The following is a 26,601-nucleotide window of genomic DNA, read 5'->3' as shown; positions in this document are numbered from 1 at the left end:
GTTTACGCTGAATTTTAAAAATTGCAGCAGTGAATTGTCTCTGTGGGCTTACAGAGAAATTAAATCGTCTCAATTGTTACTGTCCGTCATACGAGGTAAATTGTTAGTTCTTTTGATTTTTACAGCTTAAGTCCCAACATTCGTATATTAAAAACTACAATATATCGATATAAGCAGTGTTCTGAACTTTGTTATTGCCGAGCTTTCTGTAACTGGATACTTTTGTCAGGGCAAGCAGATTCAGTTCTGAATAAACGCGGAAAAATCCACGTTCATTCCACAGTGCTACGCAGCCCTTTCATGTTTTCATGAAAACTACAGTCGGCCTAGCTTATCGTATCTATCTTATCTCATTTTAGGCGTTTTGTAGATACCGTTTTGGAAACCAAGTTTTGACTAGGTCTAGTGGACTCCCCCAAAAACGATAATGCCTAACGTTACAGTCGTAATTTTAGACTAATCTGATTAGACGCCATAACTGCGGTGGCACCATACTCAAACGCACATTCTTCAGCTTGATGCGCGCGCGCACTTGGCAAATCACGACACCCTGTTGGTCGAAGAGGCATGTAACGTGCGCGTAAAAAACGTAATGGTTTCTAATTCTGATGGTCCATTTACACTATAATGGAGACCTGCGTCAAACCCTAGCCGCGTTTTCAACAGGCCTGTGTACCTCCTACCAACAGTATAGGTCCCTGTATAGGTCTAGGCCTACCGAAGTCTAAAAACTCGTTAACCTCACACGAAAAATGCATCATTATAAAGTCGGTCTCCAGCTAAAGAGCCGTGCTATTTCTCCCCAGGTCGAACATGGATCCTTCGAATGTTAGCCCATCTGAGAGCGATGAGGGATCAGCCCCTCCCTCTGCATTTCAACGATTCGGCCGCCGCGCTACGCTGACGGCAGCCTTTGCAGGGAAGTCGTTCAAAAAGGTAATTTGAAAATCCTCTGTTCAGAGGTGATAGAAACACGTAGGAACTGACTCGTGTTTGTTTGAACCTAACCGTGCAGATAGAATGAAGATGTAAAAACTTGAACATTATCTTTTTTCTTCATGTCTGTAGATGGGCATGAAGGTGAAGATGGCCAATCGGTTCATCAGTAAGAAGAGAGAAACTAAGCCTGAGTAAGCATCCCCGGAGTTTCCATCCTTGAGTGTTTTAGGGAAAGGGGGGTTTACTATGTGACTTTCTCTCTCTCTCTCTCTCTCTCTCTCTCTCTCTCTCTCTCTCTCTCTCTCTCTCTCTCTCTCTCTCTCTCTCTCTCTCTCTCTCTCTCTCTCTCTCTCTCTCTCTCTCTCTCTCTCAGCTCATCTAATTGCAGGTGGAGGTTTCGCGGGTGCTGAAGAGGTCAAGAGAACTGTAGTCCTACTTTATCCTTGTAATTATTGCTGATAGAAGATTTGCATCAAAACAAAGTCAGCAGTCTCTAAAACAATATTCCCGTTTATGACAAATTCGCATGCACAGAATAATGTTCTTGTCTTGAAATACAGGGAGCCAGATATTCGGCGGCTTTTTACATTTGATCCGTCGGCGGTGAGTACTTAAAGGAGATATTACATTGGCTTAATTATATTAAATTCATGCCTCTAAATAATCTGAGACTTATTCAGTTTGGAGTAGAGTATGGGTTTTGTGGTATGTCGATACCCTGGAAGATGTCACAGTGGCCAACAAGGAACCGAAATTTGCTTCATATTTCGATAACAATTAGGACACGTCTAAACGTTCAGAAGAAGTATTAAAGCTATAATTACACTACCGTCAATTTTGTTCGGTATAAACTTAAATCCGAAAATTCAGGTATTTATTGCAAACAGAACGTCTAAAGTGAAAATGAAATCAAATTACACTTTGCATGTTTTTCCTCAGCTTAAGCGTGGTGCTACGGTTTCTGACCTATTCGAAAAAGAAGAGAAGGAGGAAGACTTCAATGAAATTGTAGATCAAGACGATGAGAGAGTAGAAGAAGTAGTATCACAGGTGGGCTTACTTTGCTTTGAAAGGGTCTGTCAGGAGACAGTTTAATTGTATTTGTTGGTTGGTTAGTTGGTTGGTTGGTTGGTGGTTTGTTGGGGTGCTTGTTTGTTTGTTTGTTTGTTTGTTTGTCTGTCTGTCTGTCTGTCTGTCTGTCTGTCTGTCTGTGTCTGTCTGTCTGTCTGTCTGTCTGTCTGTCTGTCTGTCTGTCTGTCTGTCTGTCTGTCTGTCTGTCTGTCTGTGTCTGTCTGTCTGTCTGTCTGTGTCTGTCTGTCTGTGTCTGTCTGTCTGTCTCTGTCTGTCTGTCTGTCTGTCTGTCTGTCTGTCTGTCTGTCTGTCTGTCTGTCTGTCGGGGTGTTTGTTTGTTTGTTTGTTTTGTTTTTTGTTTTACTTCTTTACCAAGAGTATTTGCTTTGATTTTTGCCTCCATTATAGACGGCTCATTCTCTTCGTTGTTACACATAATGTCTGCACGAAAAAATGGCGTCTGATGTTTTCTTGTGTGTCCCTATTGTTTTCTCCTTTGGTAACTCTGACTTGATGCTGGTCACGGCAATCCTCAATCGCCATCATCACCGTGCTTGTGGCCATCTTGCTGCGAAATTCTCCCCTCAGGGCTTGGTGGGATTTATGGTGGAAAGTTTCGCTTTCCGTTTCTTCATTCTCGCAGTGATCGTGGTCAATGCAGTCCTCATTGTGCTACAAACAAATGAAGATCTTGTGAGTATACGAAAAATCTGGCGAACAAATTGGAGACGTTTCAACACAGTCTGTAAGAGTTTTGGTTCACCTCTCAGTTTTTGTTTTTAAGCTAAAGACTCAAAGTGAATGACATATCAAGTTGTAGGATTCGTGGTTTACAACCAAGCAGCCTGTTTTCTGTTCCCGGCATGAGAAACCTAATTAAAATTTGTCCTTTACACCATTTTCTTTTTTCCCTTTTATTTTTCACTTTTACAATGTCTCTGATTATAAACGGTCAATCTGTTTATTACGCCATCTTTGACCCGACAGTCGTTGGAGTATGCCTGGCTCTTTTCTATTTTCGACTACATTGTACTGACAATCTTCGTGTGGGAACTCCTCCTCAAGTGGTACAATGGCTTCTTCATTTACTGGAGGGTGGGCTGGAACATTCTCGACTTTTTCATCATCCTCACCTTGTTCCTTGGACCGAGTAAGTTGCTGCAAGTGCAAGGGTCGGTTCAAACTTGACGCGAAAGCGGACACGAAAGAGTGCGAATTTGTAAGGTCAAATATCTGCGCTGCGAAATAGTAGACGTTAGACCGTGACAACTTTGAACTCAGCGCAATTCGCTGTTAGTGTAAAATATTTTGTAGCTTCAAATTCCCTACGTTTTTGTTTTTGCCCGAAGTGTGAACCACCCTTAACGCTGGAGAATGTGCTTTGAATGGCAAAAGGTCGAGACAGGATCGCAGCCAGAGTTTTTATTCGCCAGTTGAAAAAAAAAATTAATAGGCTATAAAGACACTATTTTCACCCACCTAAATGTATTTTAAACGCAAAGAACAAGTAAATTGTATTTGGACGGGTTCAGTCCAATTACCTAGAAAGCACACCCTGACAAGTTCGATGATCGATAATCAAAGGATGTACTAGTAAAAACAGGACCGCCGCACTTGAAAACGGCGCGCGTCATAATGACAGTGACTGTGCCGCGCCCGTGCGCCCGTGCGCACGGGCACAGTGCAAGAACAGAATGAAATGAACTCTCAACTTTACTGTGCAAGGAAGAAATCATTAAATGTGGTGATTGCTATCACTTCGTTGCGCAAGATCCCATGTGGTCTAGTGGTTAGGATTCGTGGCTCTCACCCACGCGGCCCGGGTTCGATTCCCGGCATGGGAAATGTAGAATTTTTTTTACATTTCTTTGTTTTTAACTTTCTTGACGTTCATCCGGAAATTTTATCATAATAAATTTGATATGAACAAGACAAGAGATAATTATTATTCGGTGATGGTGACAAGCAATAGGTTCCAAGCACACAGATGGATGCAATCTCTGACATTTTACACTGTGCTTCAAATAATGTTTTTTACAAATACACAGGCTTCATGTTTTTCATAAAATGCCCAAGAGCCTAGTTTCAAATAAGTAAGCCTATGCCATCATTATATATTTATCAACTCTCTAGAAATCACAATATATAAAGGGCCTGACTTTTCGATCCTAGCAGAATCTTTCTCAAAGGCGAAATGACGCCCTTTGAGACAGATTTTGCTAGATCGAAACGTCAGGCCCTTCATATTTTGTGATTTGTATTTGGGTCACTATAGTCAGCAAGCAGTTTGCAGCAGTTTTTCATTACATATGTTCTGGAAATCTCTAGAAAAAAAGCTTACAGTTCGTGTAAAACGGGACCTCGTTTAAAACCTCTCCGTTGAGTTTTGTGATGAACCAAACGGGTATGGCGTGGATCGGGGGGGGGGTGTTAGGGTGTCGGAACACCCTCCCCCTGCGCTGAGACAAAGAAACTGCGGAAAATAATTTTTAAAAAAATAACTAAAGTAAGTGCACCAATATAACTGTAAACAATGTGTGGCATGTATAATGTTTCATCATCATTTCTGCTTGTTCACGAAAATGAGACATTAAAAAATCTCCGGCCTGACTCCCCCCCCTACAAATTTCTGGAGTTTCCATGGTGTCTCAGTGGCTATTTTAATTTAGTGTAACGAGTATACAAAAAGTTTACTCGAAACTCCCAGTGATACAAAACTCTTGCCCTCGAGGACACATTGACGCATAATTTCTACCACACGACACGGTAGGCACAGCTGATCCTCCTCAAGCGGTGATGACTCAGTGTTACCATAACAACAGTAAACGCCGTCTCTACGTCCTTGAATGTGTCGTGCGTGCTTAATTCGTTTACATGACTCACCTTATCGGATGACGTCCGCAAATGAGGCAGGTGCAGCAGACATTGATTACCACGAAAAAAACCTATTGCTAACCAATGGGTAGTATGTATCCCATGTGGTCTAGTGGTTAGGATTCGTGGTTTTCACCCACGCGGCCCGGGTTCGATTCCCGGCATGGGAAGATAAGCTTTTTGCGGTTAGCTTAATGTTTCTCTGACAACTGTAATGAGTGTGTTAAATTGTAAATGCCAGTTTTAAGTTTAACTTTTTCTTCTTTCTGTTATTTAGCTCTTTCCTTTCTGGGGAGCAGTAGGATTTTAAGGATTCTTCGTGTTATCCGTGCTTTCAGAAGCTTGAGAAGGTACCTATTTATCCAAGAAAATTAGAAAACATTATTGGTGCGATCACACGACTATGTCAACTTCAATATTTCCATCTGAAAAAACAAAATATTTTCTCGACACACAACTAATTCTAAAGATGTTGCTTGGCTTTACAGCATTAGCGCCCTCACCGGATTGACCGTCGTCGTGCAGACAATTCTGCAATCCATTCCAGGTACAAGTTATAGGATCCAGCATTTCGTATAAGATTGGCATACGAAACGTAGAATATTTTTCATAAATGCCATTGCTGAAACTAATATACGATGCAAATTAGCGTTGGTACGGAAAAGCAAAAGGTATGCGTAACCCCCCCCCCTTTTAAAAGAAAACGGGCATTGAATTTCAACCTCTTCTTAAATCCTCAGGAAGTCGACCTAATCTTTGAGAAGGTCACTGTTAATACAAAGTAGACAAAATTTTATCAGATACTGGGAAACATTATTATCCCCATCAGGAACTTCGAGATTTTCCCCAAAGGTAATATTGACCGATTGTGTACTTTAAAATTCAATTCTCTTAAAATTTCAGAAAAGAGAAACAACTGATAAATCCCATGTTAAATTAATGCTTTGTCTTTCTCCCCCTGGTCTCAGATATGACAAACATCGCCCTTCTGCTGGTTATCATCATGGTCGTGCTGAGCGTAGCAGGGGTGGCGCTTTTCAGTCGGGATTTCCCCGAATACTTTGGAAATCTTGGGGAAGGTATCAACACTTTTATTCGCCTTTCCCCCCCCCCCGAAAAAAATTCAATAATAATAATAATGATGAATTTAAAAAAAACAATTGAATTAAACAAAGAGCAATGAGGAAACATATCAGTCAGACAATGTAAATTCTAGTTATTATAGATTTTAAATCTTTTGCTGTTTTGCAGCTATGTTCACAATGTTTGTTTGCGTCACGCAGGATGGGTGGATGGGGATGTTCAACAACTTTCAGGTAATTCCAAGGTGAAAAATCTTGTCCGGTAAAAGTCATCAGCACAGAACAGCCTAAACGGAGTGAACATTTAATTAAACATGAAAGTTCCACAGATGCCGTTTTTAATAATTGTTTTAAGGAGAGAAAGATTAACCAACGCTTGTTGTCCCTTTTATTGGAAAAAAATGACCCAATTGGCAAAAATAAGGCCCTTTTTTTTCTTTTACATAATAAATCGGGTTACTGTGAAGCATTGAGATGCTTCAGAAAATCACATTGTGAAATCACATTGCAAAAATCTTGTGTATTTCCAAAACTAAAATAACAATAAAAAAGATGCGAGAAAGGTAACAGATCCCATGTGGTCTAGTGGTTAGGATTCGTGGTTTTCACCCACGCGGCCCGGGTTCGATTCCCGGCATGGGAAATTCGCTGTTATTATTGTTTTAGAATGCTACGAAAGCCACTTTTGAATTTGGTTAAGGAAAGAATTAACCGACACCTGTTACCTCGTTTAATGGCAGAAATGATGGCCCTTTTTATTTTAACACACTAAAATCCACAAAATAAAATAACAGTAAAAAGATGCAAGAAAAATAGCAGATCCCATGTGGTCTAGTGGTTAGGATTCGTGGTTTTCACCCACGCGGCCCGGGTTCGATTCCCGGCATGGGAAGTTCATTTTTATTAATGTTTTAGGATGTTACGAAAGCCGTTTTTAATTGTTTAAGGAAAAACTAACAACACTTGTTACCTCTTTTATTTGCAGAAAATACTGGCTCTTTTTACTTTTACACACTTACTCGGACTACTGTGAAGCATTGGGATTTTAGAGCTTTGTAAAATCACATTGCGAAATCATTATGTAACCCCCCCCCAAAAAAAATAGCAGTTAAAAGGCGCGACAAAAGTATAACAGATCCCATGTGGTCTAGTGGTTAGGATTCGTGGTTTTCACCCACGCGGCCCGGGTTCAATTCCCGGCATGGGAAATAATTATTTATCATTAATGTTTAGAATGGTACATTCGTTTTGACTCTTACTTTTGTAGTTCATTTATTATATTGTGGGAAGAATGTACACATGGAAAAAAACAAACATAGTTTTCAATTTTATTTATTTTGTTGGGAGCAAGGGTAATCAAGTTAGTTGGGAAGGAAACGTTCTCCCGAGCCTGAGACGTGGCCATAGTAATTAGTCATTAATGTGGCTTCATTTCCCGTTTCTAGGAGTCGCCAAACCACTTCTTGGCGGGTGCTTGCTATTTCATCGTCTGCATTATCGTCGGTGCTTTCGTCTTCGCCAATCTCGTCGTTGCTGTTGTCGTCACAAACCTGGTAGGATTCTTTAAACTTCACCGACATGGCACCCACCACCCTTAAATTCAACTGTTATGAAGTGAATGTTATTACCATACCTCATACATATTCATGACGGATCGCCGAACTCTCATTGGTGCATTCACGGTTACGCACCAGCCACCATAATTTGCTGTTTGCCTAGAGCACGCGCAGTCATTCACGCAAGGAGTAACGCATGCGTTTTTATGTCGCTTACCAGGGAGACAATAAAACGCGTGCGCAGTAGCAGAAAATCCAGGAACTGTTGCCCGGGTGCACTGTGCACTCGTGGTAGCGTCAGCCTGGCAACGGTCTCGATGCATATGTAAAATAAATGTAAATCGAAAAAGACAAAAAAAGTTCGTGGAAACAAATTAATGATGGTGTTTTCATTTTCAGGCGCTATTAAATAAAATATGTATGAAGTAAAGTAACACAAATAAAACAAACTAGTTCCCTCGGTTTCGCCTCGCCGGAACTAGTTTGCCAGCTCCCAATATTTCGGGGAACTAACAGCAACTGTCCAACTTCAAATCATGTTATATTTGTATACTCAGAGAAATAATGGAAGGGCTGTGTGGCACCGTGATCAGAATATCGACAAGATGTACAAGATTGCCGAGCTTTCGGTAACTGGGTACCTTCTTCAGGGCAAGAAGATTCAGTTCTTGCCCTGAGGAAGGTACTCGGTTACCGAAAGCTCGGCAATCATACATTTCAGAGCATTGATTTTACCTTATATTCTTGTTTATATTTGTATACTGTTCTGTATTTCCGCTCCTCACAAAAGTCATAGAGTACTGAAGTGTGACGTCACTGTGAACCAGAAAGTACAGTGCAAACGAATAGAGTACGCGCGCGTTTTGGTTCTCGCGCTAATGCCTTTTACACACTGATAGTGCGCTTGACGTATTCACTTCGGTACTCTATTGAAAAGGTGTATTGAAATATGCATTTTTCTCGTACTCAGGACAAAGCAATCCGAGAAATTCACGCCGAGAATAAGAAAAGAGAGGATACATTGTCAACCAAGCCAGTCGCTGAAGATGATGGTGAGGATTGATGCACAACAGGGAAACAGCTGATTCGGGCATTGGACTCCCTAAGAGTTACTAAAGCGTGCACATCTCCCGTATGAATCAAAAGGGGTAGCAGCGTAACTATGCGGGAGACGGGTACACGGAGCTCAGGCAGAAGTCCAGGCCCGCCGGGTGCTCCATTTGAACTCCCAATATGTATACAACTACAAACTGCAGTGAATATTAGTGTCCCCTTTAAAAAAAGATGTGCTCCCGTGTGGTGCCTCCTCAGAAATTATTTCCACCCTTCTAACAGTGGCAGTGGGGAATCCCTTCAGGGATTTTTGTTTTCAATGAATACTTCAAAGGTGAGTAGGAAAGAAAGTAATCGGTTTATCAACATTGCCAACAAAACCGTATTTAAAATACAGCAAATAAAAGCAAGGACGTCGGGACCGTGAGTAAGGCTCTCCCCAACATCATGTTGAATGAGCCTGAAGCCGCCATTCGCTTTTAAATTCCTCCTTCCCCAACCAAAAGCTTCGTCCGCCGCTGCCTGCTATACATGAAGTTAAGCTGTTGACGAGGCGCCTAAATTCTCCTATCGCATTTTAAAGACACGTTTGAGGTTACACATTCGCCAAGTCGAAAGGACTTATGGAACAACTTTGGATCAATCTTGGACGAAGAAATTTTGTTTGGTGAGCAGCCTGGGGTTTGGTGCAAGAGCAACCGAAAAGGGGAGAAAACAGACTCTTTGTGTTGTACGGTAGTTATGTTGCTACATATCCCGACATCTAGAGAGCGGATACCAGGCCAAAGCTTTTATTTTCAATGTGTGGCGTCATAGCATTGATTCCTCGTTGCAGAACATCATCACTTGGAGCATGATGTACCGATTGTCAGCATGGAAAGCGTTATCAAACATGGCAACCTAACTCAACAAAAACCACTTTTCTTTGGGGTAAGCTTCTGCCTAAAAGCACCTTTGTTTCTGTTAATAATACATTTTATACATTTTTAGTGTAAATTCTTAAATAATTTCTTCATCTACCAAAAAAAACGAGGGCAAATATGTTATTCCCAAGCCGGGAAGTGACCACGCGCCGATCGGGTGGAAATTACACATTCTAACCTGGTACGAGACCACACCGGATGTCATGGCTTTGCAAACTATGTTTACCATCGTTAAAGTTAAGTGCATGGGCCAAACTCTTCCGACAGACCCAAGTGCAGCTATATCTAAGCTTTCCACTTAAAACATGACGACCACTGGATGTAAACAGCAATAATCGAAAGACTTCTTATCCCATTTTTAGGATTTTTCTCACATTACTCCGGAAAAGTTTGAGAATTACATCGTGGTTTTGACAGCACTCGAAGAAAACCTGACAGAGTACAAGAGGATACGATACGATCTTGACAAGGTATCGTCCCATTTTTTTAATAACTGATTTCACCTATCAGTCATACTTTGTGGACTAAATGATATGGCCACATGTTTTTACTGTGCCCAGATATTCGAACTGGTGTACTCCATCAATGAAGAAAAAGCAGAGGGTGCCATTCCCAAAGACGATTCTCGTGCTACGCCATCCTTTGACCCCAGCTTCAAAGTTAAAGACTTTGGGGTAGGTGTTTGCACAACAAAATATCACTTACAATGAGAAAAAAAGAAAAAAATTTTGATAAGACGCAGTCTACTGTAGGCCTATTTTCCCCTTCCAAATGAACTGACATACGGGCTGAGGCTGGGGGGGGGCTTGTGGTTTCATTTCTGAAAGAGAACTTGGTGTGACCACAGTTTAGATTTAATAACAGTGTTTTTTGGTCTAAACTTTGACCAGAGTGCAAGAGGCGAGTACATCGGCTGAAAAGAGCCGCACTTGTCGGAAGTGTTCCATTTATTGGTAGCGATGTGACCGTGATGCGTACATTTCCTAATCGTTCGTGAAGCAGCGAAGTTCAGAGCGAGAAAAGCGCCTCCGTTGCTAAGAAAATAGCGCCCTCTCTTGATCCAACTTGAAGCTCATACCCCACACAAACAGTTCCGATGATTGGATTTTCATACTTCATCGTTTTCTCCCAATTTTAACCCATCGTGTCTGACCACTGTCTCCATCTTCCAGCGCAAAGGGGACATTCTATCAAACCTGATGGAGCTGGAAAAACGCACAGGGCTGCCAGGCATGCCGGACAGCTATCGGCAATACATCAAGGAGACTGCTAAGATCCTGGACCACATAGGCCAGTCAAAGCACCTACAGGTGCCGGGCTCAACGGTCGATCCCTCCGATATTTCGAGTCCCTCCGGCTCCGATAGAAAAGGGGACAAGAAATGACAAATTAATTTCAATCAAATTCTCTGTCTGTACATGTACTTGCAGTTTGCCGTTGGGATAAATTTTGTTGAGCTGCATACCAGAAGCTACTGCGAAACAAAATTTTCTTGGCAAATATCAGCTGGGTACAACGATGTACGTGTAACATCACTAAGCTATTGTTTACTTAGCAAAACCTTTGTGCTTTAAGCTCCATAAACCGTGGTCCCTGACAGCGACTTTCGAATGATCCACCCATTCAATGAAACCAAGCATGGCTGCTGTTTCCGGAGCAGCAGGTACTTTAATTTTACTGATGCCATAAATTATACAAAACAGATATCCATTTGCACTGCAACAAAAAAAGGATTTCAAATCATACGAGAAGTTAGCACTAGACAACTGCTTCTCCTTTGTTTGCAATGACTGTGATATAAACATTTGCCCACAGAACCTGCTTTTATCGAGGCGATTCTTTTTTTTCCCAAGGCAGCAGGAAATTTTGCCCGTGAAAACAAACCCCGTTTCGTCCTGAGCCAAGAGAGCGAAGGTCAAAATGAAGAGAATAGCGAGTAACAACATTCCGCGCACCCCACGACAATGTCACTTCGAAATAGGAAAGTGGATGTTTATCTATTTCATTACCAAAAACCAACCTGAATACATAAAATGTAGTTTTTATTGATCAAGAAATACATCCTTGCATGATTAAATCACCTTTGTGCGAGAACATGTTAACCATTTTGTCTTTAACGCTTCCCTAATCTACCTTTTGTTTTCAAGTTATCAATAATTGAGACTATTACGCATTTGATATTTACACAATCAATAAACATTCATACCCTTGAAACAAAATAAGTTTATACAACGGCAACCTATTTCAATGACAGAAATTAATTACAACATAACACTATGACATCCAATAAACACTGAACTACTTTTTTCCCTAAATTTATGGTGTAAAATATCCCTTTTCATGAAGGTAATTTTTTTTTAAATTCACAATATGCATCATCACAGTATCATCAAGAAGACATTCTTGATGGAAAGTGACACACTTTTGACTTGATACATGTACTGCCAATCGAACCAAATATACAATAAAAAGAAAGACACCATGTATTTATTCTGTTCAAAATTTTGTTCAAAAAGGGGAGAGAGACTGCAATGTGGCATGACGTTAACACAGTTACAAGAACGGACAAAACTTTGGATTCCAATTTTTCTTCCTTCCAGCTTAGCGCTGAAAACAGAACTCTTAGACTCAACGGGCAGTCCAATATGGCCATTTCACAATAGTGCACCACCAAGAGTCTGCAATGTGTTTGCCAATCACAATGCGCAAAATCTGTCGACCAAATGCGCGTTTGGAAAGGGTCGACAGATTTTGCGCATTGTGATTGGCCAACGTGTTGCAAACTCTTGGTATTACTGACCAACATGTAACTGTGCAAAGTCTGCAAATGTTCCGAGCACAAATGCACCAAGAAACATCTCTCTGGAGTGTAACCACGGAAAACATTTCTTTAAAAAACTGTTTTGTTTTAAATGAAACACCAATTGCGACAATGACAGATGAGCAATAGAATATGACATAAAACTGTACATGTAGATTCCACTCAACACGGATTCAGTGATGTGTTTGAACAGAATTGTTGCTTTACGTGTTACCAATGACATCTAATTCTCTCTAAGTCCATTGCAACAATATTTTGCCACTCTTCTTATGCTTACCACAACCTCCTTTTTTCAATGGTCTTTTTGTGCTGTTGTAATACCAATGTAACAGTTGAAAGTTATCTCGAATGAATAAATTTTCCTAGAGCACACCAATAAGATTACTTTGACTCTGCCAATGACTGCAGAGTGCACTGGTGACAGCAACAATCGTCTTCCCTAAAGCTACTGTTATACATGTGCCACATTTAAATAATCCAATGAACATGGGTAGAAATATGGTGGGGTGAGGGAAATCAACCAATAATTATTAAAGACCCTCTTTTGGCGCTCATGTGGGAAAAGATTTCCAGCAAAGTTTGAACGTTTTAAAGTGAAAAGAAGCATTAACAGAAACAATTATCTACAAATAAAGCTGATTTCCCAATATTTGATTTGTGTAACTGTACATGACTTGCCAAACACTGCTTTGAAAAAACATTACTGAAAAAAGAGTTAAGTTTAACAACAAATTGAGACTTTCATTCTGCTTCTGAAAATTTCCAAAAAACGCTATTTTTCATTTAAAATTTTGCCATGATCCCAATAATAGCTTATCACACCTATTTTGATTTCTCATGAATTCTCATGATTATTTTCAGGGGTATATTTTGAATCATGTCATGTTTAGTTACTGCCTCACAAACAGCAAGAACGGTGTACGCGTTTCGTACGATTTTATGGAATGAATGCATACTGGGATGTCACCTTCCTTTGACAGCATCCCACCCGTGATGACTTCCAGCATCCTATCGTTAAAACCCTGAAACGCTCCAGTATTACCCCAAATCGCTGCTAGAACTTGCTTCCAAGCTATTCCCTCTGCAAAACAACAGAAAAAGCAATTTCTATCATCCCAAATAAGTATTTAATGACCAAAGACAACTGAAACATTGCTCCAATGCTAAACAGCCCACGTGCACATTATGCCCAGTGATGACTGATGAGAGAGCATGCGAGGTTAACCAAAGAAAATGTCAAGCATTAACCCTAACACTCCTCAGTCCTCCAACAGGTGAAGGATTGAGGAGTGTTAGGGTTAAGGCCCCTTTCCAGATCTACATTTTTTGAGTGCCTTGCGTACACAATGTGTTCAGGTGTTTCACTTTCACTGGAACAAAAGTCAACTTTATTAACAGAACACCTGTGTGTGTTGTGTTCGGCTATCAAAATCACCCCGGGAGCGATTTTGACAGATCTGCAACACTTGGCGCATATGGAAAGGCACCTTTAACCCTGATCAAGCCAAATTCAACAAGATTCTATTGGATTTGTGGCAACCTCAAGGGCTGGTACTACATCTTTTAAAATTGGGGAATAATTTTTGTATAAAACTGCTCAGAAACACCCGACGTAAACATACCTGCATTAGGAAATGCGATCACCGAGTAAATAACTCAATTTCTAGTCATAAAACCAGTAATGTGCAATGTTTGTATTGAATTCCCAATACAGAACTCCACTGTGAGGGTTACCCAGAAACATGCAACTTTCACCATGCATTTAATTTGGGAAAACAGTCACCGTCATCATTACTACTGCGTAAACAAAACTCTCTACTTTTTGAAAGCATGAGAATGATGTGTTTTGGTTTTTTTTTTCCTTTCTCCTGTGAAAAACAAGAAATAATTTAACAGGCTTGCAAATGAGTTTGTAATTTTATGGTGCGAATAGTGAACATTGCAAGAATGGGATGTTAAGAGCTGGGCAATGTGGATGCTAAAAGCAGGAGGAAGTTTAGAAGTGACTTCTTCAAGGTCGATACCAACAGGACCTATTTTCATAGAGCAGCTCAGCTGAAAACCTTGATTAGCAATTGTACTTGCTGAATAAACATCTACAAAGAACGTGTCGCAGGTAATAGATACTTTGACAGAGTGTGAAATTAGAGTCCTATATTGGCCACTTTCCAACCACTTTTGGTATTTGTCTGATCAAAAGCCAATGTGGTCGAACAAAAAATCTGAAGGAAATGTAAAGAAAAATCTCCGAAAAGCAGAAACCAATTGGTATCTTTACTCTCATTTTTCGGCCTGTGATATTAAAACTGTGTCAGTACGTTCTCATTCGACCTGTGCTGGTATATTTTGTCTGACCTGATTTCATGCACTGATACCAACAATTTTTGGCTGGTAACCTGTTCTTCCACAGCAAATATCATCAGTGCTTGGCAAATTACTCAGCTCAGTAGCTCTATGGAATTGATCCAGTGGTGCACTATGCTTGCTGTGTCTTACTGCTATTCAATTTTGACATGTTGGATGAACAATTTTAATACAGTATTCTTATTTCAGTGACATATGCCTTTTCTGGACTTCAAGCATAAAAAAACCACATTTAGGGACGTGTAGCAGGTAAAATATTAAAATTAATATCACACATTCCAAAGCCTTAATGTCAAGTTTTAAAATGATTCATTATTAAAAGTTTCTTTAATAATCTCTCAATATTTATCACAAAAGAACAGAATGGTTATTCTGCTAAATACTTTTAAAAAACAAGAGTAAAATTCATTGTACAGTTGAGAATTTCCTTCGTTGTTAAACTTGACGGAAATAGAATGAAACTGTAACCCGACACGAACACAATAACTTCAGGGTGACAAACGGTTCTGAAACGAAACGACGCACAACCATAGAGCTATATATAAAAACTGGAGTGCTGGCTCACGCACAAAGTATTGCCAGCTGGGTGCATCCATGTTTGTGCGCAACCTATGGAAAACTTGAAATTCTGTGAGGCTTTTGTACGGCTTTTTGCTTATCTGCATCTGTATTCAAGAACGATGTGTCAACAAAATCGATACGCAAAAAAAACTTACGCACAATCAGTAAATGAGCATTTCATTTTGCTTTATGTATTGAACAATGCAAATGCAGGTGCGCGTGCACTGCAGATAATTTGGCGGTGACTCTTTAAATTGGATTTATTAAGCGGTACCCGATGCATATTGCATTTAGAGTACGTGATTTGATATTTGTTCTGCCTGATTTCGAATGTTCTGCAAGCACACACATAGATTCAAAATGTCTATGCCCATGACGGCGTTAAATTGTATCCGCATGGAGATGAGAAGTTAGCTTTCTAGTAATTAAATATGACTCTATGACCAACAAGTGACTATCATGCAACAGCAACAACAGGTTATCACTAATGAGAAGCATGCAGATGTCCCAATCATAATATCAACCACATACAGGGAGACAAAAGTCTACTTGTTCATAAAATGATTTCTGTTTCCCCTCGAAAGGCTTTGACACTTAATCCCTAGTTAAGCGTGCCAGAGCTTTCCCGAATTCAACAAAATCCCTTTGCAGAGTCCCAAAGACACTGTTTGTATTTTTGCAGACTTCGGACAAAAGGCCTTATTTAAGACATGTTGTGAACAGCAAAATGCAAATGAAGCTAAATAAGATGATGAAAGTTTGAAAGGTGCGTCAATTGAAATGTTCATGGAGAGAGGCTCAGCACTAATTATGAAAGCGAGAAGCGTCTGAATGAATTTGAAATGTTATGTCAGAAATACAAGGCATCGCCGAGCAATGGAATTTTTGGTGCAGTGAGAGAAAAAAAAAGAACTGGTTTCAGAAAAGCTAGGCTCTTGAAAACCACTTCCAAGCTACCAAACATTACAGAAAAACTGACTCTGCAAATTCCAGTTTAAAAGCAAACACCATAAGCACAGGGCATGCTATGTGAACCTACACTACTTACATATTGCACCAACAGTTGGGGCATTATTATCACTACTGACCTCAACTGCAAATTGGCCTGGCCTGTGAGACAGTAGGAGTAGGGATGAGGTAACAGACACAGTGACACGCACAGAGAGATAGAGAAAGAGGCAAAGTGCAAGGGGGGGTTAGAGAAACAAAACACAATTGTGAGACTATGCCCATCAAACACAATCACAATGTGGGCAGAACAAAACAAAAATCATTCTCAATTCCAACAACCAACTATTGAGCGTTGTAACATTCTAAATGACACATTTATATCTTTATAAAAGAAAAAAATACAGAGAAAAAAAAACCCAGAAACATCTACTATGGGGGGGGTATTCAAAGTATGGCAAAAAAGTAGTAAGTTCAATGCATTAGAAGAAATTCTATTGCAAGTACATTACATTTAGAACTTCTGAGTGAGGTTAGTCAGTAAAAAGGCACACTCTCATGCCCATACTTCTTTCCTATTAATTCCATGCCAACGTGACAGAAACGGATCCACACTTCCACAAACTGCTTAAATTCAGTAGAATTTAATTTCAAATGTTTCAAAAATAGAAAAGGGCATTTTAAATGTGTTTACTACATGACCAAAGCAATTTCTTACATTTTCTGTTTGCTACTTCGTGCAAGCACTGCTCCAAAACGATTACTTGTGACTGATATTTTTTGGTTTATTTTATTTTCCCAGATATGTCTGGTAAACATGACGGAGTGTGTACTCTTAAATCCTTTTTGGCTTGTTGAATATGATCTAAAAGCTTGCAGAAATTTCCACACACCAAAGGAGGCCAGTTAATTTCCCTTTAACCAGGCACAAAGCAAGAGACTGTGCTCAGTACAGTGCGTAAGTTGTGGAAGGAAGCTTCATATACATAATGGACACCGTTATTAAGACAAACCCACCAAGTGGTTCTCAGTTAGTACTACCGATCTGCCCGATGTTATCGCAAACTTGTTAATTTGCTCTTTTTGCTGCAGGGATTTTCCCGAAAAAATTCCTTCTTGTGTGAAGTTCTTTTTCTCACCTCATAGGAAAGTCCATGACAATTTTGCTTTGACAGACCAACTAGATATCCTCAAACTCAGAGACTCTAGTCATTGAAGTTGGCCCCCTAAATGTGTCAATACACGCAATTGTACTACAACAGCCAGGAAATAAAGAGAAATCATCATATGACATGCTTATTTTTCCAACAGAGCATGTGTCAATACACAAGATGGCACTAAAACATCAAGGAAATAAAATTCTTAATATGGGAAATGTTCCTTTTGTAACCCTTCAAAGTTTAAGTGACTTCTTTATTTTGTTAATAAAACCTCATCTCCTTGTTGTGTTGTGACATCATTTAAGAGGAAAATGATCACAACCAAGTCCCCCCCTTTAAGTCACACCCATGCATAAACTTTACAAAGGGTAATAACGTCACTACTTTGGCTTTTGCCATTTCAACTTGTTCGTACGATGGCTCTTCAAATGCAGTTTCAAAGTTTCCCATTTCCAGACAACAGCAACAAGCCCGCACACCTAGTGTGCAGCCTTGCAACTCACTGCACACAACTTGGCTGATAAACTTGAGCACAGCAAATCCAACCAATCATCTTGGCTCGCTTGACTATCATATGAGAAGTTAGCATTTCTATGAGGGATTCTGGCTACAAACAAATGCATGCTACATCAACAATTACAACACCGCACACCCACACGCACCAACTTCACCTACAATTTTGTGCTGCGGAAGGGGAGAGCTACACACATTGTCATGAGACACAACGGCCAAACAAATATTACACTTTTGACTCCAAATTGTCAAAGACTGAATGGTTACTTGGAGAAGGACACATCTGTACTTGATACTGAAAAAAATATTAAATGTGAAGAACCAAGGTATTACATGTACAAGTGTGTCACAGTCTCGAGGTCAAAGAATCAGAGACAGTACCAGGTGTTGCATGGAGGGATTGGATCTGCGGCTATTGGACTGCATTGCTATGTGTCCATAGGCAGGGCATCTTACCACGTTCACCTCTCCCTGTCAAAGTAGTACTTGGGTAACTAATATGGCATAGCAAGCTACTGTCAGTGCGATTAGAACGCAGGGATTCCTCTAAGGTTGCCTAGCATCACTGTGCACGCTTCTAAGGGGGTTAACGATGCACTGTGGAATGGCCTATAGACTTGCCAACAGCGGTGTGAAAAACAGGAGGGAATAACGATAAGAAAGTAGCATCATTAATAAAATGAACACAAAAAGTTTCACCGACCTGTGGCCATGCTTGATGTGTATGAGCAGAAAGAAGGCCCCGAACAGGATGCATAGGGAGCCGGTGACAATGTAAGCAATACCCAGGAAACTGTTCTTGCCCCCGAGCCAAGAGGTGGTGGTTAGAACAATACTCTTGGTACCATCAAACATGTGAACCGGGTAGGCTGGTGCATTACAAAGAATCAGTTAAGAACTTATAACAGAGGAGAGGGAAATGGACTCATCAAGAAAAAGGACTGAAACTGCAATTGTTGCATCAGGATTTGTCCTTCACTACCACTTTACAAGAAGTATGAACGAAGTTGATGTAAATAACTTGGGACCAAAACCATGGTAAACAGGGCCAATTTCTGACTTTTCTTGCATAGTTGGGGGTGTAATGTCAAATTAGATGTTTTATTAATGTTTGCTGCCTCAGATGATAATAGCCAAACTTTGTGTAAATTTCAGAGCAAATGACATTGTCAGGGTAACAACTGAGGCCACAATGGGACCAGAATGGAAGGTGTCACTAAATTAATTTGCTTTTAGTATTGCAAATTAGAAACCAACTCTGACTTTCTGAAGACATTTTTGTTGGAACCAGCAATCTAATCTTGCCAAAAAAAAGTAATTTCTAAACGGGTAACAACAAAACCCTTGTAAATAATTTTAAAAGGATACAATAATCAATGCTCAGGGTGTAGTTTCCTTTTGGTAGACCCTTATCAAACACAGTGCCTTGCTGGATCACAACTTTACGGTGGAGTTTGCGGAATGTCGGCAGAGCGGCAGTGCGCATCCAGACAATGAAGTCTTCATTCTGGTAGCCACCTGAGACATTCTGGATGCTTGTCTGCCAGTTAGGAGGATGGGTTGTCCCATCAAATGCTGTGAGGATTTAAAACCATACCACAGTGTCAATACCAGTCACAGTCAAACCCTTGAACTGCAGGAGATTTGTGAATAACCTTACACAAGTCCACAACTCTGAAGTTGAAAAGCTATGTTAACAGAGCTTTACATATTAACCTCATGTGCATGTCAGTAGCATAGCAACATGGGTGCAGAGTGGTAAACTGACTGGGATAGATATCTGAAAAGGCAAATCTGGATTGCCGTTAAAGCCTCATCAGGACAAGGATGAAGCAATGGTGGTGGTAAAAATGCAAGGCAGCATGCAAATAAAGCCCCCCGGCCGTGCACCTGTTCATGTCCTGAATGAAATTCATCTTCAAGAAAGAGGAACTGCTGAAATCATTCGATACTTGAGGTGCTAGTTAGGTAGTTTCCGAGAAGTATTAAATGATATTAATGGGATTACTGTTGGCTGTGAAAAGGAAATAGTTTACTGAGTCAAAACATGCTACTCACATGGTGGGTTGCTGAACTTGGTCGTCCTATCACTATCCCAGGCTATACCACTCCCATTAAGCAGCACAGGTTCAAACATGTTACCGTCATCCAGATATGTGATATTAAATGTATCTGTGGAAAACAAAATGTAATCAGGAAGTAAGAGATGTGAAATCCATATTGGGAATGGAGGATTGAGGACTGTTAGGGTCAAGTATTATGATTTTTAAGAAAATGTTTACGTTTATTTGACAATTTCACTGGGTGTAATAAGTGTTGGTAGTCCTGATGGACCACCTATCGCATGCACTGCATCTTACCGTTAAAGAGACTGTTTGCAATGGCACCACAAGGTGCGACAGGTATGGGATCCGTGCCGTTGTTGGCATTCTCTACGTCTCTTCTTTCATACGGTTTGCAGTCGGTGCTGACGTCAGTCTGAGAAGCTTCCACCCCAAGTAGCTGTAGATCGTCCCGAGAGTTCACGTACCGGCGGTGGTTCTGGTAGTAATTGGTCAGCTTGTACAGCATGTAGACCTCGCCCTAAGACAAAAAAAGAAAAGATTTTTACAAAATTATGTAAGTCACCAATAAAATTATGTTTTTCATATCAGTCCGCGGTTCATCCCATTAGGAATGATAAACAAACAGACAAGAAAAGTCCGAGACTGAAAAAGGGAAGGGATCAATTCAGCCAAGTGATTTTCCTGTCTTTCAAAGCTGCAACTTGGGTGCTACCTTACACTAACATAATAAACACTCCTACCAAGCCAAATGGAGTTCACTCAAGAACTACAGAGGGTCACACAGCAGTGTTTCTTCCATGTGGAGGTTAGATTGAACCTAGGTTATAGTGGCTGAGTTCATGCGTGTGGATTCTGCATTTTGGATGTGTTTTTTTCCTCTGATTTTTTGTTGTCCAAGCGACTGGAACTCCTATGATTAAAACCAATGGCACCATGTTGCAACAGAAATGTAAATTAAGATGTCCCCCCTCCCCCTAAATAACCTAAAATACACACTCTCACATCAAACATACTTTATCTACAAGCAGTCAACTCAGTTCTTCCAAAAGTTTGATTTCTTTGAAATCCTATTCAGAACGATTCTCAAGTGTTTCTGTTTTGTTGTAAAGTTTTCTTAAGCAGCATTCTTCAAATCACTTTCAATGCTCTCGCTCTCTTGCAATTACGTGTTTGAATGGATCTTGCCACTTGTTGTGGAAAAAACCAAACTAAACGGGCCGCCCTGATATGCATTACGGAATCTGCAATTTGTAATACCCTTACCTCCATCGCAGTGTCCAGTTCAAACCTCACAGCGCACCTGCAGGTGATGCCCACGTTGGGCTGACTATCAAACAAATCTTTGCAGGTTGTTGTCTCATTAGTAGTGGTGTTCTCAAAGGTGCAGGAGGTGTAATCTACTTCCTTTTCTTGCACCTGTCATAATGAACCAGCACAAAATGAATTGGTTTCAGCAGGTTTCCATCACGGCTTGACTCAACCCTCCATTGAAATGGTCAAAATACATTCAATGTAATCAGTTCCCTGTGATATCTTTTGGCAGACAAAACAGCATCCACTGACATTTCTAAGAGGAAGTTCTACATTGTAGATCTAACGGGTATGAGAAACAACATAAATCACCAGGTGTGGGCTAACGATTGAACACAAACACAACTTAATACCACTCAAGGTGAGATGTTTACAGGTATTTAATTTGAGGAGTTTGTCAGAAAATTGGAAACTCCCTAATGACCAAGTATTACCCAATATCCAATTGAAAGGCTGGGCTTTAAAGATCAATCACGTTGCTTTGACATAAAATGGTTATTTAACAAGGAATTGGTCATTGGTACCCGCATCACAACCAGTGTGGCAGCTTCTCTTCTCATTTATTTTAAAAAAAAATGTCATTTTGGGAGTTCAGTTCCACCGCGAGAATGCTCCGAGAAAAAAAATGCGTCAATGAGGGTAGCAAACAAATCTAGTGATTTGATGATGTCACAATATGGTTCTTGTCCCTCAGAATTTCTTGACTTTGCTGCTTTATGGGGGCTTTATAGGGGATTTATAGCACCAAAAACAGAGGAAGTAAGTTAAATATCATTTTTGGCAAATGACTGTGGCCGTCTGCCTGAAATTCATCAGACCTTACTCCAGATCAAATTGGAATGGTTCAACTTTATCATAATCATATGTTTCAGTGTTGATCATAATGTTGATCAACATTGTCGATGGAAAAGTAATTCCAAGTCGTTCTCACTATCCGACCTCTTCCAATCTACAGTTAAGTGCAAGCATGCACAGTGCTGACATACGCAGACGTGTTTGCCCTGAAATAATGAAACAGTCGTATAACAGCAGAGCCGTAGTGTGACGTCATCAAACAGGCTTCTATTGGATGCTCCTGAAGACTTTTGTTTCAGTTTGCCTGATATGAAGGAGGACTTCAACTCTTGCTTTTGACGTCAGGAGCAATCTTTATTTAGTTTTTACATAATAGACTGTTTTAAATATGACTAAATTTCATGGAAAATGATATTGTGAATTACCAATGTGATTGATCTTTAAATTTTAAATATTATGGTGTAAAAATAGTCCCATTTGAAACAAACATAATGACAGAAACAGTACATTTGCATTTAAATCTGAATTTAAATCTAATTGAAATCAATTCTTCCAACTATGCAAGTTTCTTAGAAACTATTATTTGGCCTCGTGTAATTCTCTTTGAGGAGGTTGTGGTTGGGAAGAGTTATGCCTGTTCTGCTTACATTGTTTGAAGTAACGAGGAACAGAGCACCAAGCGGCACAAATATGATGCCAATGATGAAAAAAGCTGGTAAAACCGTGCCAGCTGTTAGGATGGGCTGCCACGCTGGTAGCCTCTGCTGCTTGAAGGCAGTGTCTGTGAATGAAAACCAGTCAAGGGAATCAGAAGAGTTGTTGTGAAGCAGCCTTCTACATGTATAGGCCTAGATTGGCAATGCATATAGTGCACATTTTGCAATGTGACACGCCGTACCATCACGTTATGGCTTCCAAAACTATAGCCTATGCTCAGAGCCACTATGTATAAAAAGTAATGTGACTGGTTCACCGTGAGTGCGCTGCATGAATGACTTTTTATGAGCAACATTGTCATTGGGTCACCAGAGTTGAACCCAAGTCTGAGTCCAGAATTACTTGCCTTGAGTCCGAGCCTAAGTCTTGAGTCACTTGCCTTAAGTCCAAGTCATAGTTTCAAGTTGTAGCAGCTGAGATTAAGGCTAACATGCCAGTACAACTGTTCATGGAGTAGTACCCCTTGAACTGTGGGGTTTATCGTCAATGCCATGCTCCCATTTATAAAAGTGCACAGCGGAGATTGAACCCAAGAGTTCTGGGGACGTGGTGAGGTAACTTAGATAGTTTAACTTCAAAATTGTTACTTCCAAATTGTTTGGTTCTGGATCTACCCTAAGTAACTTGTAAGTTGGAACTTGCACAAGTTGCAGGCCTACATCAGTCCGAGTGATGAGGACTCTATGAATCGCCTCTTCAAACATTTGGACATGGTCAGCCAATATAGCCAGTGCAAATATGACAAGTTTTTGTGTGTATTAACCCTAACCCCCAAGGCTCCTGCACTAGAAAGCATACTGAACCTCACAAAATCCAACAGGTTCATGTACTTGTCTATGTACTTGTACATGCAGGTTAGTGTACCAAACCTGATAAACTCCAACAGAATGAGCACGTTGGAGTTTGAATGATATGGTATGGATGGATCTATGCAGTATAGGATGACTTGCACTGAACAGTAACAAACCTGACAAAATCAAGCATAATCCAACAATTGGTACAGCAAGCCAGACACTGCACACAATGACCTGTGTGTGTCCCAACTCACACAGAATCCAGCACCATTTCCCTGGGCCTTTCATCCCAAGTCTCATAAAATTCAACAAGTTCATCAGGTACAGTACCAAACCTGACAAAATCAAGCATAGTCCAACAATTGGTACAGCAAGCCAAACACTGCACACAATGAACCCTGTATGTCCTAACTCACACAGAATCCAACACCATCTCCCTGGGCAATTCATCCGAAGTCTCACAAAATTCAACAAGTTCCTTGGGTACGGTACCAAACCTGCCAAAACCTCACAAAACCTGCTGTTGGAGTATGGCAGGTTTGGGGCAGTTAGGGTTAATGCACTTGTTGTCCAGTTACTTTTACGTCAAGAGATGCCCGTCTTCAAAATTTTCACACCCTAACGTTACATTCATCTGCAACTCACTAGGGAACATGGCATGGCAGGAGAGAAATCCCCATTTTACATTGTAAATCATGTGGGTAGAGTTCAGCTTAAAGCCAATTCGTAATGAGGGGCCTGGCAACTCAACTACATGTATATGTTAATGGACGTTACTCCTTGCCCAGAAAGACTAATGTTAGGTGTCTCTTCTATTAAAGTAGCGAGTTCAACAGAACTATTAGATCACACAGTCTTATCTGCTGGTGTGTAAAAACTCGATGACAAAAGCCCCCAGTAAAAGTAGTAATTTCCAATACTTCACCTTAAATTTGTGATGCTCTTGTAGCCAAGAACTTTCTCTTTCAAAATGTGTCATTAGTTTGGACTAAATTGCTGTCTAACACCCGAAAAATACATTGGAAAGAACAATGAGTCAGAGAGTTTCGCAATCAAGTGGTAGCGGCTTCACTGGAGGACACCATTTTGCAAATCAATCCTCAAAAACTTTAGAACTTTGAGTTCTCTTCCTCTTCCAGTAAACACCCTCAAAGTTGTTTTTATGCAATATTCTCATCAAAGAAGCTATGAGCTTTTGACTGACACCAAAGTTGTCCAAACTTCACAGGTAATTTCACTAAAAAACATGTTAAAGTCACACCATTTCCATGCCATGGATTTTCATGTTGTTTTCACTTTCAAGTTTGCAATCACTCCAGTCCAAAATTGTTTACACAACAGTATACTTACTTGTACATGTAACAGTTACTTCAACAGAAGTTAATTAGTCTTGAAATCCATAAAATATGGCCACTTATTGGCCGCAAAGATTATTCTAGCATTACTGACAGTATTTACAGGCCATCATTTTCATGATAGTAGGCTTCAGCTGGGAACTAATAAAAGGATGCAAGTTTCATTCTTTTCAAAGGAATGAATGTAAACAAAACTTACTGAGAACCACACTCTTACCAGTACAGTAGATTCAAACATTCATACAAGCTATTAAGGTGATTTATAGTTTTATACACAAATGAATTTCTCTTGAGGTTACCGCACCTTTCCGTGGCCCACTGAGGTTTGTGCATAGCCCTATACTTGTCTTGATCCAGACTCGTACAAGGGGATTTTCAATGTGAGCAGCATGGTACCGACCAGCAGCATTAGACTTAGAGTACACTGTTCGAAACGTCGAGTTATTCCCCGGTTCTTCTCAGAACCACACATACTCAAAGAAGAGATAAATACATGGTGTTACCGCAATATTTACTACAGATCTAGTTTCTTTCACCATGAAAACCTTTAAGTCTTAAAGCATTAGACTTCCTCAGTCCAGCGCGGTATGTTTTGTGGCTTCGGGTAACAATAAGAACATGTAAAGGGCCTATCCCATTTGCCTGCAATTTTCTATACACACAAAACGTGTTTTTTCATTTTTTTTTATACATTTATCTTTGTTTAGGCCTAATACTTATATATATCATTATCAAAAATGCATAGAGAACAAAATTGAGGTTTATTCAGTCATTTATACACCATCAACATGGAATAATTTTTTTAAGGATTATTTTTTTCGACGGACCGACCCTATCTCAAGTGGTAAAAGAAACAAGAACCATAGAATTTAATAAGGGCGCCCTTATTATTGCCAGAAAAAAACTAAAATCCGCCGTCTCCCTAGTAATGGGATCCCCAAATATACAATCCCCATGGACAGCAACAATAGGAATTGGAGGGGTCTCGTAAAGACAACACTTGTAGAGAACGGGACCTCTAATGAAACTGCAACTGGCTTGGCCTAGGCCCCTATATAAAAAAGGCTATAACTTAGTTAGGCCCCTAGCTATGGCCTAAAATTAAAATAGTATAGACTAGGCCCTAGCAGTATAGTGTGTAGCGCGCGCCGCGCGCTAACGTTAACGGAGCTACGGAGACTACTGAACAGTTTGGAGTGCCTAATAGGTTGCTTTCCTCTCGAATCGACTTACTTGCAGGCTTGTTGGTCTTTTTCTTTTCTTCTTTTTCCTCTTCATGACCATTCACTTTTGCGGTGGAGTTAGAATTTTCCGGTTCAGCAGCAGACTTGGCAGATGCTGTCTGCCTTTCCCGTAGCTCCGCCATTTTAGCTAAATTATTTCGCTGGTATCCGCCACGCCCTCCAAGCTATGACGCGACGCTGGCGATAAAGAAATGTTTATCTCAGCACTATGGGTGTATATTTTCAGTCATAAATTTCAAATTTTGTAAATTGTATTATTTTTATACCAATGTTGACAATGTATGAGTATTTCGTGGATTTATCATTTATTAAGCCACGACCAAACATCCCCATGAGAAGTTGAACCCCACCCTAACTAGCAGACATGAGTCTTGTCGAGTAGTATTTAATTGCAGTTTCGCTGGTATGATGCAAACGTCGTGGAAAGTTGGGTTTAATGAATATAAAGCTTAAA

At 40.2% G+C, this 26,601-nt stretch overlaps 2 protein-coding genes and 5 non-coding genes across 11 annotated transcripts; 6 read left to right on the top strand and 1 right to left on the bottom strand.

The window, feature by feature from the left end:
• On the top strand, positions 1–11,600 carry catsper4 (cation channel sperm associated 4). 2 transcript variants are annotated; one of them, XM_022233870.2, is made up of 17 exons: positions 1–95; positions 807–936; positions 1,069–1,130; positions 1,500–1,542; positions 1,879–1,989; positions 2,599–2,703; positions 2,998–3,160; positions 5,162–5,234; positions 5,373–5,431; positions 5,853–5,963; positions 6,136–6,200; positions 7,412–7,519; positions 8,493–8,574; positions 9,411–9,505; positions 9,861–9,968; positions 10,059–10,172; positions 10,671–11,600. In XM_022233870.2, exons 2-17 carry the CDS (start codon positions 814–816, stop codon positions 10,881–10,883), a joined length of 1,635 nt encoding a protein of 544 aa, XP_022089562.1. In that variant the 5' UTR covers positions 1–95; positions 807–813; the 3' UTR covers positions 10,884–11,600. The 2 variants fall into 2 exon arrangements, with proteins under 2 accessions (XP_022089562.1, XP_086996875.1); XM_087140749.1 differs by lacking the exon at positions 10,059–10,172.
• On the top strand, positions 3,783–3,854 carry Trnae-cuc (transfer RNA glutamic acid (anticodon CUC)). Its single transcript has one exon. It is a non-coding gene; the product is annotated as a tRNA-Glu (tRNA).
• Positions 4,983–5,054, top strand: Trnae-uuc (transfer RNA glutamic acid (anticodon UUC)). The gene has a single exon. It is a non-coding gene; the product is annotated as a tRNA-Glu (tRNA).
• Trnae-uuc (transfer RNA glutamic acid (anticodon UUC)) lies at positions 6,538–6,609 on the top strand. The gene has a single exon. It is a non-coding gene; the product is annotated as a tRNA-Glu (tRNA).
• On the top strand, positions 6,787–6,858 carry Trnae-uuc (transfer RNA glutamic acid (anticodon UUC)). The gene has a single exon. It is a non-coding gene; the product is annotated as a tRNA-Glu (tRNA).
• Positions 7,103–7,174, top strand: Trnae-uuc (transfer RNA glutamic acid (anticodon UUC)). The gene has a single exon. It is a non-coding gene; the product is annotated as a tRNA-Glu (tRNA).
• On the bottom strand, positions 11,142–26,524 carry LOC110978682 (cell cycle control protein 50A-like). Of its 4 annotated transcripts, none has more exons than XM_022233871.2 (9): positions 26,137–26,524; positions 22,685–22,818; positions 21,195–21,347; positions 20,226–20,448; positions 19,924–20,037; positions 19,234–19,440; positions 18,569–18,734; positions 17,332–17,445; positions 11,142–13,400 (listed from the first exon to the last, which is right to left on the bottom strand). In XM_022233871.2, the coding sequence occupies exons 1-8, from the start codon at positions 26,267–26,269 to the stop codon at positions 17,373–17,375; spliced, it is 1,203 nt and encodes a 400-aa protein (XP_022089563.2). In that variant the 5' UTR covers positions 26,270–26,524; the 3' UTR covers positions 11,142–13,400; positions 17,332–17,372. The 4 variants fall into 4 exon arrangements, with proteins under 4 accessions (XP_022089563.2, XP_022089564.2, XP_022089566.2 ...); XM_022233872.2 differs by lacking the exon at positions 17,332–17,445 and adding an exon at positions 16,293–16,354 and having other exon boundaries at positions 26,137–26,523; XM_022233874.2 differs by lacking the exon at positions 17,332–17,445 and adding an exon at positions 16,333–16,354 and having other exon boundaries at positions 26,137–26,523.
• Between the last annotated feature and the right edge of the window lie 77 nt (positions 26,525–26,601).

This window comes from Acanthaster planci, linkage group LG09, assembly GCF_054643075.1.
Source record: "Acanthaster planci isolate LZ-2023a linkage group LG09, COTS_SCS, whole genome shotgun sequence".
Lineage (NCBI taxonomy): Eukaryota > Metazoa > Echinodermata > Asteroidea > Valvatida > Acanthasteridae > Acanthaster > Acanthaster planci.
This window is presented reverse-complemented; position numbering and strand designations above follow the sequence as displayed.